This window comes from Impatiens glandulifera, chromosome 4 (assembly GCF_907164915.1).
Source record: "Impatiens glandulifera chromosome 4, dImpGla2.1, whole genome shotgun sequence".
NCBI classification, from domain to species: Eukaryota; Viridiplantae; Streptophyta; class Magnoliopsida; order Ericales; family Balsaminaceae; genus Impatiens; species Impatiens glandulifera.
In genome coordinates this window covers 13,387,699-13,404,746 of record NC_061865.1, presented here as the reverse complement: position 1 = coordinate 13,404,746, position 17,048 = coordinate 13,387,699, and the positions used below count along the sequence as shown (strand labels likewise).

The 17,048-nt window shown below is 29.9% G+C and overlaps 2 protein-coding genes across 3 annotated transcripts; one reads left to right on the top strand and one right to left on the bottom strand.

Annotated features, from left to right (window-relative positions):
• Nucleotides 1-6,238: 6,238 nt before the first annotated feature.
• On the top strand, nucleotides 6,239-10,177 carry LOC124934080 (protein trichome birefringence-like 16). 2 transcript variants are annotated; one of them, XM_047474551.1, is made up of 5 exons: nucleotides 6,239-6,511; nucleotides 7,512-7,808; nucleotides 7,891-7,953; nucleotides 8,063-8,258; nucleotides 9,105-10,177. In XM_047474551.1, the coding sequence occupies exons 2-5, from the start codon at nucleotides 7,658-7,660 to the stop codon at nucleotides 9,928-9,930; spliced, it is 1,236 nt and encodes a 411-aa protein (XP_047330507.1). In that variant the 5' UTR covers nucleotides 6,239-6,511; nucleotides 7,512-7,657; the 3' UTR covers nucleotides 9,931-10,177. The 2 variants fall into 2 exon arrangements, with proteins under 2 accessions (XP_047330507.1, XP_047330508.1); XM_047474552.1 differs by lacking the exon at nucleotides 6,239-6,511 and having other exon boundaries at nucleotides 7,496-7,808.
• A 1,285-nt stretch (nucleotides 10,178-11,462) lies between these two features.
• On the bottom strand, nucleotides 11,463-13,406 carry LOC124936831 (ABC transporter G family member 5-like). Its single transcript, XM_047477353.1, has one exon. The coding sequence runs from the start codon at nucleotides 13,342-13,344 to the stop codon at nucleotides 11,545-11,547; it is 1,800 nt and encodes a 599-aa protein (XP_047333309.1). The 5' UTR covers nucleotides 13,345-13,406; the 3' UTR covers nucleotides 11,463-11,544.
• Between the last annotated feature and the right edge of the window lie 3,642 nt (nucleotides 13,407-17,048).

Sequence of the window (17,048 nt, the reverse complement as noted above, 5' to 3'; positions counted from 1 at the left end):
ATCCTATGTTGTTATAATTGATGGACGAGATTGATATAGATGTATTTGTAATGATAACAATATTTTGAGCTCTTAAGGTTATAATATACAATTGAAGGAAATATTATATGACCCAAGTGGGAGATTGTTGGAATTATTTCCAATATTTGAGTACATATATAATTTAATAATTGTATATTAGTTGTTATCATAATAAAGATAAAAGCCCAAATAAAGTGATCTATTAAAGTATAAAGGTTATGGGCTTATTTGGACATCTATAATAAATATGGGGACATATTTGTGTAGAAGCAGAAATGCCATTCATTATTTCGTTGATGGGCCGAATAATAAATGGGTATATTAGGGCTAGGTCCCCAACCCATATAGAAAGCCAGCCTATTTGTTTCTCTCATCGAACAATAAGGATTTAGTTCATCTCTCAAGAACTCTCAAGAAGGCTATCGATATAGGGTTGGAAGACTTAAACCCCACCCACATCAAACATTCCAATCTAGGTTCAGATCCAGAACAAGAAGATCCACATTCAGATTCAGGTCCAAATCCAAGAACAAGAAGAAGAGAATAACGAAGAACGACTTAATGAACCGTTCTTCATTAAAGATCCAGGTACGTTTCCGCAATTACAGTTTATCTCAATTTATCGACATAGAGTATATAGATTATAGACTTAAGGATTAAAGATTTAGACTAAAGATTCTAACAGACTATTCCACTTAAGAATCAAGGTGTAGATATCGAAATAGGAAACAACAAATAACAACTAATGTTTTGGGAGTATGTGATAAAAAGAGTTTGAAATTTCTTTATGTTCTTCCTGGATGGGAAAGTTCATCATCAGATTCAAAAGTTTTACGAAGTGCATTAATGAGAGAAATGTATCCATTTCTTATGCCGACTAGTATTGTTTTTTAAATTTTATTATATTAGTAGCATTAAGAACATACTAATAAATTTGAATTTTATTTAGGAAATTATTATCTAGTTGATACTAGATATGCAAGGATTTTTAGCTCTTTATCGTTCTACTCGTTATCACATAAATGAATGGTCAAATCATGGCAATCGTCATTTTAACTATAAAGAATGATTTAACCTACGACACTCTTTAGCAAGAAATTCAGTAGAGAGAACATTTGGATTGCTGAAAAATCGATGGGCAGTACTTCGTCAACCACAATTTTTTGGTACTAATACACATGTGATTTTTAACATAATTATAAGAATTGGTCATATTATTTTATTGACATAAATACACAAATATTTGTCTCAATAATTAATTTACTTGAATGACATGTTCGTATTATTAATGCTTGTTGTGTTCTTTATAATTACATTCGTGAAATTACAAGAGAATTTGATTATCCCTTGTTGTATGAGGTTGATTGTGATTTGGCACAACAATCAAATAAAGTATTTGATGTGGACTATGAATATGCCATAACAAATGTACAAGGTGGTAGTCAATGGACACATTTTAGGGATGATATGGCAAGGGAGATGTATATTTAATATCAAGTTATGAGTGGTAGAACTTAGTTACATGTTTTTAGTGATTTTATCTACTTGAACAATTTTAGTTTATGTTAAGCTAGTATAATTGTGGTGATGTGTATCTTCTTTTATCGATATAAAATCTTTGTTGGTGTCTTTTATAATCAATATTATACTTTCACTCTATATTTTAAAAAGATAAGGAGAATAAAGACTAAATCGTATCTCAAATGGACATCAATGATGGATAATGTGCTAACAAATGTATTGCTTGAGCAACATAATTTGGGAAATCATCCTCCTAACAGAATTGGTGAGGGGGAAATTAGAGTTGAAGGGGTCAATTTCAATTATGATGTTTGTTTAAAGACTTAAATATAGAAATTGGATGTAAAATTTAAATTTTGATAGAATTATAAACAATGTATTTATTACCTTTTGAATTCTGGTCAAATTAGGTAAGAATTCAAATTCCAATCAAACAGACCATACACATTTTTCACATAACTAATTTTCCCTTCAGACCTCATCCCTCCCCATTTTCCAACCGTATGTTTCATTTTCCTCCAATCTTCTTTCTCTTCTCTTCTTTTTTGTAAATTCTCTCACTGGCGGCGACGCTCTCTCACTAGCTTCAACATCAGGTACATTCCATATATCTCTTCAACGCCCATTGGAAACACTTTCTATTTTTTTGTTTCTAGATCTGGATGCGTTTAGAAACTAACTTACTAATTTACAGATTCAAATATTTATTTATGTTCTGTATCAAGATAAGTTTCTAGATCTAGATGCATTTAAAAACTAATGAGATCATTTGTGTGATGCTCCTTCTTCCTTCTCACAACTATCTTCCCCTTAACCCTAAATTCTTTCTACTTTTATTATTATTAGTATTTTATTGTTCCCAACAACCAAGAAGGCATGATAGATATATATAGACAAAACCCCACATCCTGAAGCCTAATGATAAATGACAGCTTGTGCCCACAAAGATAAGGATGTTACTGTTGTTCATTTATATTTGTATTATATATATATATATATATATATATATATATATATATATATATATATATAAGACCCAAATAAGACAAAAAAGAAACCATATTAACTAGGAATATGCGCGCGCGAGAAGAGTTTGTTGGTTTACCTTATTTTCATAGGGACCCTTTTTTTTCATGTTGTGGGGTTGGGACAACTTATTTGAATACAAGTGGATTGGGATGAGATTGGGATAGAAAAGTGGTGAAAATGGATAGTGAAGAAGTTTGGACAGCTTATGTCAAGGTATATTAGTTTATGTTGCTTGAATTCTTATTTTGAGACAACACTTATATATATATATATTTGACTTGTTTATAGGCACACCCAGATGCGAGTCATTATAGAAGTAAAATTGTTGAGAATTGAGAAGAATTGCCAATTATTTGTGGACAAGATAAAGCTAATGGAAGTGGAGCTGAAACGACTGATGAAGACGCAAGAGCTATGTTTGAAGATATAGAGAGTTGTTCAAAATTAAATAAAGAATCAACTAGTGTAGAACGATCTTCTAAGAGAACTCGTCATAATGATATGGCCACTGCAATATCCAAAATGACTGACGTGGTTGGTAATGCATACAATGTTGACAAGACAAATTCTCAACAAGTTTTTGATGAACTATCAAAAATTTCAGACTTAGAGGAGACACAATTTCTATAAATTGTTGATGTACTCACAACAAACGAGAGGAAGTACGAAGTGTTTAACAATCCCTGAGCGTATGAGGCGTGCATGTATTTTGATACAAATAAAGAAGTGATAATCAAGATATTAGATTTTCGATTTCTTATTTTGTGGGCTTTTAACGTGTTTCTTTTGTTATTAAGATTGTTTTTATCTCATATATGAGTAGAGATACTTGAAACTTATTGCATACAAAATTATAAACTTTTATATGTTACTTTGATCTTCTATCAAAATATAATTATAACTTGTTTAATGTTATACTATTTTTTAGTAAATATAATGAGGTGAATTCTTTGTTAGAATTAGCATAGAGGTGAATCCTTGTAGCACATTGCCGAATAATATGATAGTGGTCGACATGAAAGGAAAATCTAATGTCATGTGAATCACTTATGAGTGGAGACCGGACAGGTGTGCATTCTGCAATACTTTTCAACATGCCAGTACAAAATGTGTTCAAGCTATGAAAGATGATCAGAAGATACTAAAAGACCAAGAAGCAAAAAATCAAGAAAAAGAAATAGGGGAGTCTAAAAGCAAATAGCAAAATGTGGAGGAATAGAAAGAAGCAGGAACCAATGAGGACTCTGAAAATAAAGAATGCAATGAAATTGAAGAAAACATATTAAGGGGGTTTCTGTTGAAAAAGAGAATAAATGTAGCAATGAAACAGAGTATGAAAAAGATGAAGGAAGTTGATTCTCAAACAAGTCAAACTGTAATATAGGAAACAAGAGAGGAGGATACTCAGAATAATCAAGTTGAAATAGATGTTACCAAGACTGTTGCGGATGATACCATAGATAAAGCTGAGGGAAACAAAGACAAGAATTTTGAGACTAATCTATAAATTCAAGTTCAGAACAACAAGGTGAAGAGCCCGAAAATCCTGAAAAATAATTATTTCTATCAAATCAGAACGGGTTCATATAAGGAAAAAAATCAAAATGAGAATATGTAGTATTCATCAACCTCTTCAGTCCATCCCCCTTTTATTGCAAGAGGAAAGGAAAGAGGGAGGACAAGAGGAAAATGAAGACAATCTGTTGATACAACATGTTGGTATGAAAATAAAAAATTCTAATTGGGATAATTAGGATTTGATACAGTGTATAATCTTTGTTTGTATGTTTGATTGCTACTAATCATTTTCTTTAGGGTCGTTTGATTGTCATCCTCTAATCATAGCTACGGTTTGTCTAGTTTTGATACTTGACTCTCCTACTTTTGAGATTTTAATGAAATGATTTTAACCGTTTTCCCAAAAATATATTATAACTTACAAAAAGATTACATTAATATATATTAATAGTTTACAGCGTTGTCATGTTTATAACACATCGTTGTCATGTTATAAATATACAACATATATATTATAACTTACTGGAAGATTACAGTAATATATTATAATTTACTGGAAGGCTACAATAATATATTATAATTTACTAGAAGACTATAGTAATATATTAACACTTTACAACATATATTAACACTTTATAGCGTTGTCATATTATTTGTACATCGTTGTCATGCTTATAATAAATCGTTGTCATGTTATTAAATATCCAACATATATTACATCTAGAATATTAACACAAGAAATTGAAAGATATCTTACTACCAACTTACTCAAATATTGATCAACTTATATAACTTACTGAAATATTTATAATGATAACATCAATTTGATTAGTAATATATAACTTACTAGAAGAATACAGTAATATATTAACTGCATGATATTAATACAATTACTATCTTTGTTCAATGTTATCCCCATTGGTATATTATCTTCAAGAATGGAAGTTGAGAAGACAAAAGTGATGTGAAGGAAAATTGAGTCGAGACTAAATCATTTCATTGTTGTTGCATTGATACTGAATCGTGCACTGTTGCGGTTGTTGTCACTGAATTTACCTAAAACAAAATAGAGAATATGACAATGCATAATGGATAACATGACAACGTTTCGTTAAGAACATGACAACGAAGCGTTAATAAAATGACATGCATATCAGCTTAAAAAACAATTTAAAAACGTTTCCAGAATTTATTAAATCAAATGTGTATGTTTTCTTCTAGTATTTTTACAACAAATCACTAGATTTTAAAAAATCAATTTAATATAAATAATTTCATTTTAAATTTTAACATGACAACGCTTCGTTAAGAATATGACAACGAAACGTTATAAATATAACAACACTTGTTTAAGATCATGACAACGAAACATTGAAAAAATGACATGCATATTAACTTACAAAATAATTTTTAAAACATTTCCGAGATTTATTAAATCAAGTGTATCTATTTTCTTCTAGTATTTGTATAACAAATCACTAGATTTAAAAAAAAAACCAGTTCAACAGAAATAATTTCAGTTTAAAATCTGACATGACAACGTTTCGTTAAAAACATGACAACGAAGCGTTGAGAAAATGACATGCATATAAGCTCTCAAAAATAATTTAAAACTTTTCCAGATTTTTTAAAATCAAATGTGTATGTTTTCTTATAGTCTTTGTATAACAAATCACTAGATTTTTTTTTAAAAAAATCAAATGATTTAGATGGTGAAAATGCAACTTATTTGACCTTACAGAAATGGAGTTTGAAAACATATCTTCAAAGGCGGAATATATAGATTCAGATGCTTCAGACGGTGAAACAGAGCTTACGTACGTTTGCGATGGAGAAAACGAAGCTTAAGATGTTTTAAACGGGCGACAAAAAACGGAACAAAGCACAGAGTTTGTTGTCGACGAAGAAAACAGAACTTGCAAAATATTCCACCATGTCGCTCCACATAGGCATCGCTGGAGGCAATCATATATTTTTTTACTTTTATAATAAATAAGATATAAAAAATTATATATATATATTTTTATTATTGAAAATTATTTATTTTGCTATTTGGTTGATTAATTCTCTCTTATTATTACTCTTAATTTTTTTTTATTAATGGAGAGATTGAGAATGAAAAATGATTAATCTCACAGTCTTGCTTCCTATTCTTGGCCGTTGTCAGAAATCTGAAGAGATCTCTCTCTCGCTCTTCGTGTAAGTGTTGATATCCCGAAGGCCTCTCCTTCACGAATCTAGTTTCTTGATTCTGATCAGAATCATCATCATCCCAAACTTCATCTCATGATTAACAATGTGATACTTTCACAATTCTCTCTCGAACTCACCTAGAAGGCTGTAATCCAGACAGATACATACTTCACACACTCTCTCTTTCATCAAATCTACGAGATTTCCACGGCATTGTAAAAAAAACTTGGTAAGGATCAACGATTAGGTTATTTTGCTGATCTGTTCTTAGTAATTTCTCAATATTGTGTTAACGATGATCATAATTCTCTTCATTACTATTTTTATCAGACGTGAACGAATTCAATTGCAATTTGGCTTCATTTCTGCCTTTCTTGTCCTTACTATGACTATTTCTCTTAAGATTCATGGTTCGTTTAGTGGAAAAAGATGAAATTCACATGAAACAGATGATTCAATGTTCTTCCTAGGTCGTCAGTTAATAGTTTCACATTTTGATAGAAACTTGCAATTTCTAAGTTGTTGAAGGAAGTTGCTTTATCCTTACTGAATTTGATATGATTTCTCATATTTCAATTCCCTTGCTGATTATCCTTTCCCACTTCATAAAATTAGAGCCATTTTTAGATGATAGACACACCTATTTAGATGTTTTGGACCCCACAAATGATTCTGTTTTTTAGAATTGATCATATCTGATTATCTTCTATATTACTACAAGTCTTGTTTCTTTCCTTTTTTGTAAAAGCTGCTTCTAAAGTCTGCCTCTCCAAGCAATTCATGACTAAGAAAGAGGCCTATTTGAGTTCCACTTTATGGTTATTGAGCTCATTTGGTCACTGCTTCTTTTAGAAAAGTTGTGGTTGAATCTTTATCACAATGGGATATTGCTTTTAATTTTTGTGTGTGTTTGGTGTGAGATCATGAATTATGATCCATTTTATATAGAAACAGATAAATTTATGTTTGATAAAAAGGTAGGAGGCTAGGTTAGCCGAGAGATGGTTATCGGAGTTGAATTTTATGTTAGATCATGGAAAACTACAAGTTGAACTAGATAAGATTTCAGACCATAAAACTACGAATCATTTTACACGCACTGCTGTTTCACTTGACCAATTAACAGAAAATCACATTTACGGGGGTTGTATTGATTAGTGATACATTTAATATGTTATATGCATTTTGATTCTCAGGCTGAATATCCTATGTCTTTTAAATATTTTCAGCTACCACTGCTGTGGAAATCAGTTTGTTCCTACTACAAGTAAACACAGGCTTGTTTCAGAGGCATTTATTTGGAAACCTTTTTTGGGACTCTCTCTTTTACCAGCATAAAGACACTGTCTTAAACTCTAATCAGGTGTCTCTAGAGATGAAAACGGGACATATGAACAGGGGAAGACGCTATACTTTCACTTTGATGGCTCTTGCTATCACCGCCATTTTGATTTGGTCATGGGATAAAAATCCACTGATCAACTCTTCTCTATTTGTCCAAGATCAGTTCATTTTTTATTCATCAGGTTAATAACCTTCTTTCTTATGTCTAGAATTGGAAAAATGCTTGGCCTCTTATGTTTAGAATTGTAATTGATGATCCTTCAGGATCAACAAAGGAGAAATACAATGTTACTGAGACATCATTATCTTCCAGGATGAATAACCAAGGTTTGTAATTCATCTTTTTTTTTCAGTTACTAACATTCTGATACGTGGAAATTATATTCTGTTTTTCTTGAATTTAATGGATTATAGCACGGTTTGACTTGATGAACAGCTTGCAACTATGCAAAGGGAAGATGGGTTGCTGACAACAGGCGACCGTTGTATTCTGGACTCGGATGCAAACAATGGTTATCAGAAATGTGGTCTTGTAGATTGACTCAACGTACAGATTTTTCTTATGAGGGGTACCGTTGGCAGCCTGAAAACTGCGATATGCCAGAATTTAAAGGGTCTGATTTCCTGAAAAGGTGCCACTGTTTTCCTCTTTCTTCCACATTGTTTTTTCATTCTGCTATAGCCGTGTTAGATTTGAATGTTGAAATATGCCATTACTTGTCATGAAAAGGGTGGCCGGCCTTTAGTGAGCCAATTTGAAATCAAACATAAATTTGCTGGTGGCCAAATTGTATATATATTGATAAAATGTGATTCTTTCATTCAAATTACAGAAATATGTATTATGAATGTTGCATATGACAGTTCTATGGAAATCAAACCAAAATCAATCACAAGTTGTATTAATTGACTTGTAACAAATGCAACTTCAATTAAACACAACAAATGTTTAATTCCGACTGAGAGCATATTGATTAAAATGGAGGGACATTGCCGTAGGATGTTGTGCTAGCCAGTTCCCAAGGAAAAAACCCTTGGTCTAAAAGATAAAGAAATATTATAGCACTGTGGGCTTATTTGGAAAAGCTTTCTTGAGCTAGGTCTGGGTATGGACGAGAAAATGTTAACAAATTTATGAATATATGTCTAATTAAGTTATCTTCTGAAACATTATCTCATCTAATCAACATCCGGATGAGATACTTGTCAAAAATCCATGTTTTCTGGTCCAAACATAGCTCCAGCTCCAGAAAGTGTTTCTAAGTATATATACCTAATGTTTATACTAAGTCTTCAACAAGAGACTGATAAACTCATTCATCATGCCACATTGAGAGCTTGTTTGATCTTACAACTGAGAATAAAGTATACAAAATTCAGTTGCTGATGAGGTAGTTCACAATTATGTAGAACTAAATTCATGATACGATTTGAAATATTTCATTTTGGGTAATTCACTAAAATTCACCACGTTTCAGAATGCAGGACAAAACACTTGCTTTCGTCGGAGATTCCTTAGGGAGGCAACAATTTCAATCTCTAATGTGTATGATCACAAGTGGCGAAGAAAGACTAGACGTCGTAGATATTGGGTGGAAATACGGTCTAGTCATACCAGCTGGATCCCTCCGACCTAATGGCTGGGCTTACCTCTTTCCTGAAACCAACACAACCATTTTATATTACTGGTCCGCCACACTCTGCGGCGTAGAACCAATAAACATAACCGACCCATCAACAGAATTCGCCATGCATTTAGACCGTCCGTCCGGATTCTTAACCCAATTCATACCCGAAATCGATGTTTTAGTCCTCAACACCGGACACCATTGGAACCGAGGCAAACTTAGAGCTAACAAATGGGTAATGTATGCAAACGGAGAACCTGTAACTCGAAAGCATGCGGATATGGGTAGTGCAAAGAATCATTCAATTTACAGTATTGCCAGATGGGTCGATTCTCAATTGGATATATACCCGAATTTAAAACCCTTCTTCAGGACTATCTCACCTAGGCATTTTTTTAACGGGGAATGGAATACAGGTGGCAGTTGTGATAATACCGAGCCTCTTGTTAGTGGAAGCGAGGTTACGCAAGATGAATCGAGTGATGTGGTTATTGGAGGCGCGGTTAAGGGAACAAGGGTTAAGATTTTGGATATAACTGCTGTTTCTCAACTTAGAGATGAATGTCATATGTCGAAGTATAGTATTAATGCTGCGGTTGGTGTACATGATTGTTTACATTGGTGCTTACCTGGTGTCCCAGATACTTGGAATGAAATTCTTTGTGCACAGGTTTAGCAAATTGAAGATGATATTTTGTGCGTTACAAGAACGTCACAAAAACATCGTGAACATGATATATATTGTTACTTGTTTCCCAGCTACGGAAATGAACACGAGTAGACCAACTGTTCGGATTTTAGGAGAGCTTAAGTAGTGAAAGATTGGCGGGTGATGAGTCGTTGATTAGCTTCCGTTTTAGTGTGTTTAAGAATATTCTAAGTAATTTTGGAATCTAATAATAAGTAAAGTTTTTCTTTTACTTTGAAACTTTGTACTGGGATATGAGTAACAAATTTATGAATATGTTTTATTTAGTTACTTATATAATATTATTTCATCAAAATTAATAATATGATGCAAATATGACTTTAATAATATTATCTTGAATAGTCTTAATTAATTAAACTTGCGAACACATGGGCTCAAACTTAGGAATTTAGGGTTGATATTCACCTCTTATTGTCGCTAGACTAGAAAATGAGATAAATCCTTATCTTTTTAACTAACCCTATTAATAAGTAAGGTGGAATATTTGAAAATAAAATGTGTTTATAAAATAATTATGAATATTTTTTCTTCCAAATTCAAATTGGCTTAGCCTTTGGATGTTGAAATGTCTTGGAGGGTACATGTTCTATAAGTCAGATCTAGGATATTGTTTGCATGTGATTTTGTTGCATGCAAGCTCTTTAGTGATGGTTACATGTGTGTAGCTTATTTGGTGGTATGTGATTAAAAAAATAAAAATAATAATAATAATCATATTTGTTAAAAAAAATAATATTATTATTATTTTGTGTAAGCATTTTATATTTTTATTGTTTTTTCCATATAACTTTTCACATATTTTATATTAAATATGAAACAAAAATATTAGTTTAAAAAATGCTTAATGAATTTATGTGTTATATTCACTTTTGGTTAAAATTAAACAAGTTAAATACAAGTGATAACATGACATGTAATGAATTAGGCAATAAGCAAATTAAAAAGATTTTTGGAATAACCCTAAACCCTAATATATATAATTAAAAATAATTTCAAAATATGATTTCATTTATATCAACATTCCCAATAAGATATTATAAAAAATATAATTTTTAAGTAAATTAAAAAAAAAAATACTAAAATGACTATTTTAAGTTAACTAATATTATCTTTGTTATAAAAAAAATCAAAAAAAATCAAAATTAGACCATATTTAATCAATTTCAAATACACCTAAATTTCAAATATAACTTGCATCTATCATAACTTCTAACTTAATATGCTAAAATTTCATCCATATATCAGCCTTTAAGAAATAAATGTAAAAATGATTCAATTTCGATAATACAAAAATAATTTATTTTTTTATAAATAATTCTAAGTATTTTTTAAACCCAACAAAATTAAGTTTAATCTAGATATAAATAATGTACCTAAAACTTTAAATTGAAATAGAAACCTAACTTTTTGGGATGAGGTTAGATTTTAAAAGTTTTTTTTTTCCAATAAAACATATATCATATAATTATTTAATAAACAGGGAGGGAAATGAAATAAAATAAAGATCAAATTATCTTACAAATTATTTAAAGACAATAATACTTACATAATAAAATCAAGAAAAGGAGAGAGAGAACTACTTCATCTTCTTGGCTGAGACAATGAAGACTCTGAACATTTAAACCTAAGAATCAAATAACCAAGAAACCTATAAACCAAGCTAAAACAAATCATAATCAACACATTTCTCCATAATTCTTTCCCCCTATTCTCTCCATTTCCAAATCCTTCTTCTCTCAACACATCTTCCCCATTCACAATACATTCCCCAAACATCATTCCAAAACACTTCTCCTCAGATTTCCCCACAGCAAATTCATTGATCAAAAACCCTTCAAAGGGATACTTAAACAGAGATAGATAATGCATGAAAATCCAGTAACTGGGTATCTCTTGTTTCGATATGAAGTAGCCCGAAAACAGAAAGAAAGAACCCATTACACCAGAGATTACAGAGTTACCCACTATGAAATTTGGAACCAAAGCACTAAAACAAACACCAACTGAATTGGCTGTGTAAAGGATTAGCCATATTAGGATTAGGAAATGAGAGAATGCCATTGTTTCATGGTTAAGACCGACAAGTATGTAAAGTGGAAGGGAGAATAGTATGGCTAGGATTAGTAGAAATGGTAAGTAAACAAGACTGTTGGCTATGGCATATGATGATACTCTGTAACTACCACTTGATGTTTCTTTCATTAGAATTTCCTTTTCTTGTAGGAAAATTGGTAAAGCTTCGGTTGTACTTGAAAGAAGGAAGGTTAAAATGAATGCGAAAAGTCCAATTCTTTCTTCTACTCCATTGATATCTTGTTTTAGATTGTAGAAGATTGAACCAAGAACAAGACCTGAAATTAACATTTGTAATGTCCGACAAGCGAATAGTTCTTTTGTTCTGATTATGTTTTTTGAGAATCGATGAGTTAGGATTATGGTTTCTCTTATTCTTGAATTGGTAAACCCTGTTGTGTAATCGATAATACCCTTTTCATAGATGAAAAGTTGTTGAAGGGTATTGTTTTTTTTTGGGTTGGAAGGTTGATGATGATGATGAAAAGCTTCGATAGAATCAATGGCGAAATCGACAACATTGACATTGATAGGATGAATTAAACCCATTTGTTTAAGATTGAAATCAAGTTGATCAACAGTACCATGATGAAGAACAGATCCATTTGCAAGTAATAAAATTGAATTGAAAAGTTTTATAATTCTGAAACCCGGTTGATGAATACTCAAAATTATAGTCTTTCCTCTATTTTCCGCCATTGATTTAAGCAAACAAATGATCTGTAAAGCCGATACACTATCAAGACCAGAAGTGGGTTCATCAAGAATCAAAATTCTTGGATCATGAACGATTTCAACTCCGATTGAAACTCGCCGTCTTTCTCCGCCGGAGATTCCTCTTATTTTTTCGTCGCCGATACGAGTATCGGCGACATGGGTTAAACCCAGTTCTTGAATTAAAGATTTGACTCTGAATTCATGTTCTTTGGAGGGGAGATTTAGCCGGAGCTTGGCGGTGAACATTAATGTTTCTTCGACGGTTAAAAGTGGAAAAAGAGTGTCTTTTTGAGTGACATAACCGGAGGTTTTTTTGAAAAGGGAATTATTGATGGGTTTTTGATTGATGAAGATAGAAGATGTTTGTGGGATGAGTTTACCTGAGAGGATCTCGAGTAGAGATGATTTTCCGGCGCCGCTTGGGCCGACGATTGCGAGGATTTCCCATGGTTTGGCACGGAAATGGACGTCTTTTAGAACATGGCGAACACCGCCGGCGGCGTCTGGTTCGCCGGAGTCAGATTTGTTATGAGTATGGATTGCATAATTGATTCCTATTCCTTCAATTTCAGAACCCTCTTTTGCCGCCATTGAAGAAGAAGCTTGAACTCTCTCTCTCTACAAGAACTTACTGATGAAGAAGAAGAAGAAAGCTCTACTAGTAGGACAAGTAGAGTGAGAGTCTGGCAGCTGGTTTATTTGGTAATTAATTTTTTTTAATGGAAATATGTTTTATTTAATTTTATAAATATTTGTTTTTTCACAAAAGGGTGGATTTTTTCACGTGCAATTTGTAAGGTATATTGTCTTGGATTTATAAAAATTATTTTAATTTAATTTTTATTTTTATTAAGGAGGAGTTTAATAACTTATAAAGTTTTTAAATAATCCATTTAATAAAAAAATTATATATATATTTATTGATTAAGAAATTATTTTTTAATTAAATCAAATAAGTATAACAAACATTTAAATTTTAATGAAAATAATCTAACAACGCAGTAATTTTGTTAAGGCAGAGCAAACCAAACATATCAATGAAGTGGTATGGGAAGAATCTCGAAATTCTGAACGATAATTAAACTTTATTTGAGAGTTGGTAAGTAATTTCGGAAAAAAAAAAAATCAAATGGTAACAGAAATATGCTCAAATAGTGAGAAACTTATAAATATTATTAGAGAATACATGTAAAAAGACTTGTACAAATAAAAGATAAATATCAAAACCTCTTTATTAGAAAATAAAATAAATTTTTTAATTCTACAACAATTTCTTTTTATAGAAAAGTAAACCAAACTAGGTACTCAAAAAATATCACTAACGGGTTAAAGAGTATGAAGGGTAAACGGTCCATAAAAAATGGTTAGTATTATTCGAATTAAAAAAATACAAAACTATAAATACAATATGGCTAAATAAAATGCACCCTCAACCATTCAAATACAAGTAAAGTAATAGATTACCATTAAATAAAATACAATCCAAGAAAATTATTAACCAGCTTACTTTAACTCCTTTCAAATAATTTTTTAAACAAAATATATATTTCTATCGACATTATGATTTTTTTTTTTTTATCTCAAATACAATAATTATTCATTATAACCAAATAACAATAGTTTCTAAAATTTTCCACATCAATTAAAATAAATATTTAATGGAAACAAATATGTTTTATTTGTAAAGCTTTGGCAATATTTTAAATTTGGATAATTTTAAATGTGACCATAATTATGTCATAGATTCTATAAAATATCAATTTTTAGATAGACTCAACCATTTTCTTTTTGAGAAACCTTTAAGTACAATTAAACAATATTTTAAAGAATTAACTATGTTAATTAATGTGGAAGAATGTTTGAAATTAACCTCACACTTATATTTTATTACTCTTGTTGTTGATTATATATCATATTTTTGTTCTCTATATAAATTTAGTAAACATTATTTATAAAAATAATCAAATATGAGATTTTTGATTGAAATTTTAAACAAAATTTTTGTTACTTGAGACTTATTTAATATACATTAAATTCTTGGTTTAGATCTCATGCAATTTGTTTTCTAAGAAATAAATACTCTTATTCATGAATCTTAAATGAAAGATGTACATGCATGGAAACAATTGTCAACCATCAAAATGACATCTAGAATATATCTAAAATTTTCCACATCATTTAAAATAAATATTTAACTAGAATAAATATGTTTTATTTGTAAAACTTTGGTAATTTAAATTTGGATAATTTTAAATGTGACCATAAATTATGTCATAAATTCTATAAAATTTCAATTTTTGATAGACGCCAAAACCATTTAATATATATTTTTGAGAAACCTGTAAGTACAATTAAACAATATTTTTAAGAATAAACTATGTTAATTAATGTGGAAGAATGTTTGAAAATTAACCTCACAATTATATTTTATTACTATGATTCTTATTAACTATATCATATTTTGTTCTCTCTATAAATTCAGCAAACATTATTTGTAAACATCAAATATGAGATTTTTGATATTTTACACAAGATTTTGTTAATGGAGACTTATTTAATATACATTAAACTCTTGTTTTGGATTTTGGACATGCAATTTATTTTCTAAGAAATAAATGTTGTTCTTATTCATGAATCTTAAATAAAGATGTACATGCATGGAAACAATTGTCAACCACATCAAAATGACATCTAGATCAATATTTACATAGAAGAAAATAAAAATGAAAATTCAATATGTTAAATAGTAAAAATAACATTTCCTTGAATTAACATGTGCAAAAACATTTTTGGTTGAATACAAAGTAATTGAAGAATAATTTCATCTTTAGACAAAAAAACAAGTAAATATTATGATTTGTTTCTTATAATGAGACTAACACAAGTTAAAGGAATGATTGATAATAAAAATTCACCATTGTATTAAGAGTGTTATTCTAATGAAAAATACAAAATTTACACAATTCACAGACTAATAATTTAGATGAAATTCATATCCATGAATAATAATACAATAAAAATAAAAAAGAAGATCAATTTTGTGGCCAAGAATAAACATTGGCATGAATTTGTGACCACAAATATTATACTTGCCTATAAATTTGTGGCCAATTTTTCTCCTTCTTCTTCTAGGTAGAGCCCCCATGGCCCATGCAATCTTCATTTGAGCACACCCGTGAATCTCTAGTTCTTTCAATAAATTATAACTATGACTAATTTTAAACATTAATTTTTAAGTTTTTTATTGTATTTTTAAAGTAAGAAACTAGCCTAACAAATGATAATCAAACTGGTGAAATAGAGACGATATGTAGGAGCTTATCCTGAAAAAAAAAAAAAAAAAACAAAAATTGGTTCAAATGTTACATCACTCTCTAATTTTTCAAAAAAATTCAATAGAATTCACTAATTTGTTTATTTATTTATTAAAAAAATGGTAAAATTTACCTTTATTTACCCGTTTTATTCAAATTTTTTTATTTTAGTTCAACATATTTTTTTTAAGCCCACCCTACCACCGAATTCTAAATCCATCTTTGTCGGTGATAGTTATCTTTTAAAAATCACTTATAGTCATTTTAGCTATTTTAATAGGGTAATTTTACACATTAACTAATAAATTGAATTAAGTATGTTTATTTACAATTAATGAATAAACACCATACCACCCCCACTTTAAGTTAAATCATTTTATAGAATTTTGTCCCCTTAAAACTACTTTATTAAGTTATTATTTATTAAATTTTTTATCCCAACTCAAATTGAGACTTAAATAATTATTTACAAATAAACCCATATTATTAGTTAATGTTAAGAAGGTAAATTAATGCCCTTTCTGAGCTATTTAGATAATTTTATTTCTTTTGAAGCTATGAAAAATTGAATTATTCGATAAAAAAATTCAAAATATTAATAGTTAACAAAAGTAATTGATTTGATTAGGAGATATATGAAATAATATTTATTTATTTAAAAACTATTTAAAAGATCATATGTTATAAAGAAATGAGGATGAAAGAGATTAAGTATATCCCATTACATAACCTTACCCATTTACAAAGTTTGTGTGTCGGTTTAACAACTGATCACATAAAAACAATTCAATTACAAAAACATATATATATTATTATTTGATTTGTTAGAAAAATAAAATAAAAAAACTTGACAGGTTGGACTGTATAGCTTTAATTTATATCAGAAATATAACTAAAGTCTTGTTTTCATTTTTTTTTCTTTAGAGAATTCATTTTATTATTTGTAAGTTGAACCCGTGATCTCTCTTTCTTTAGGGTAGC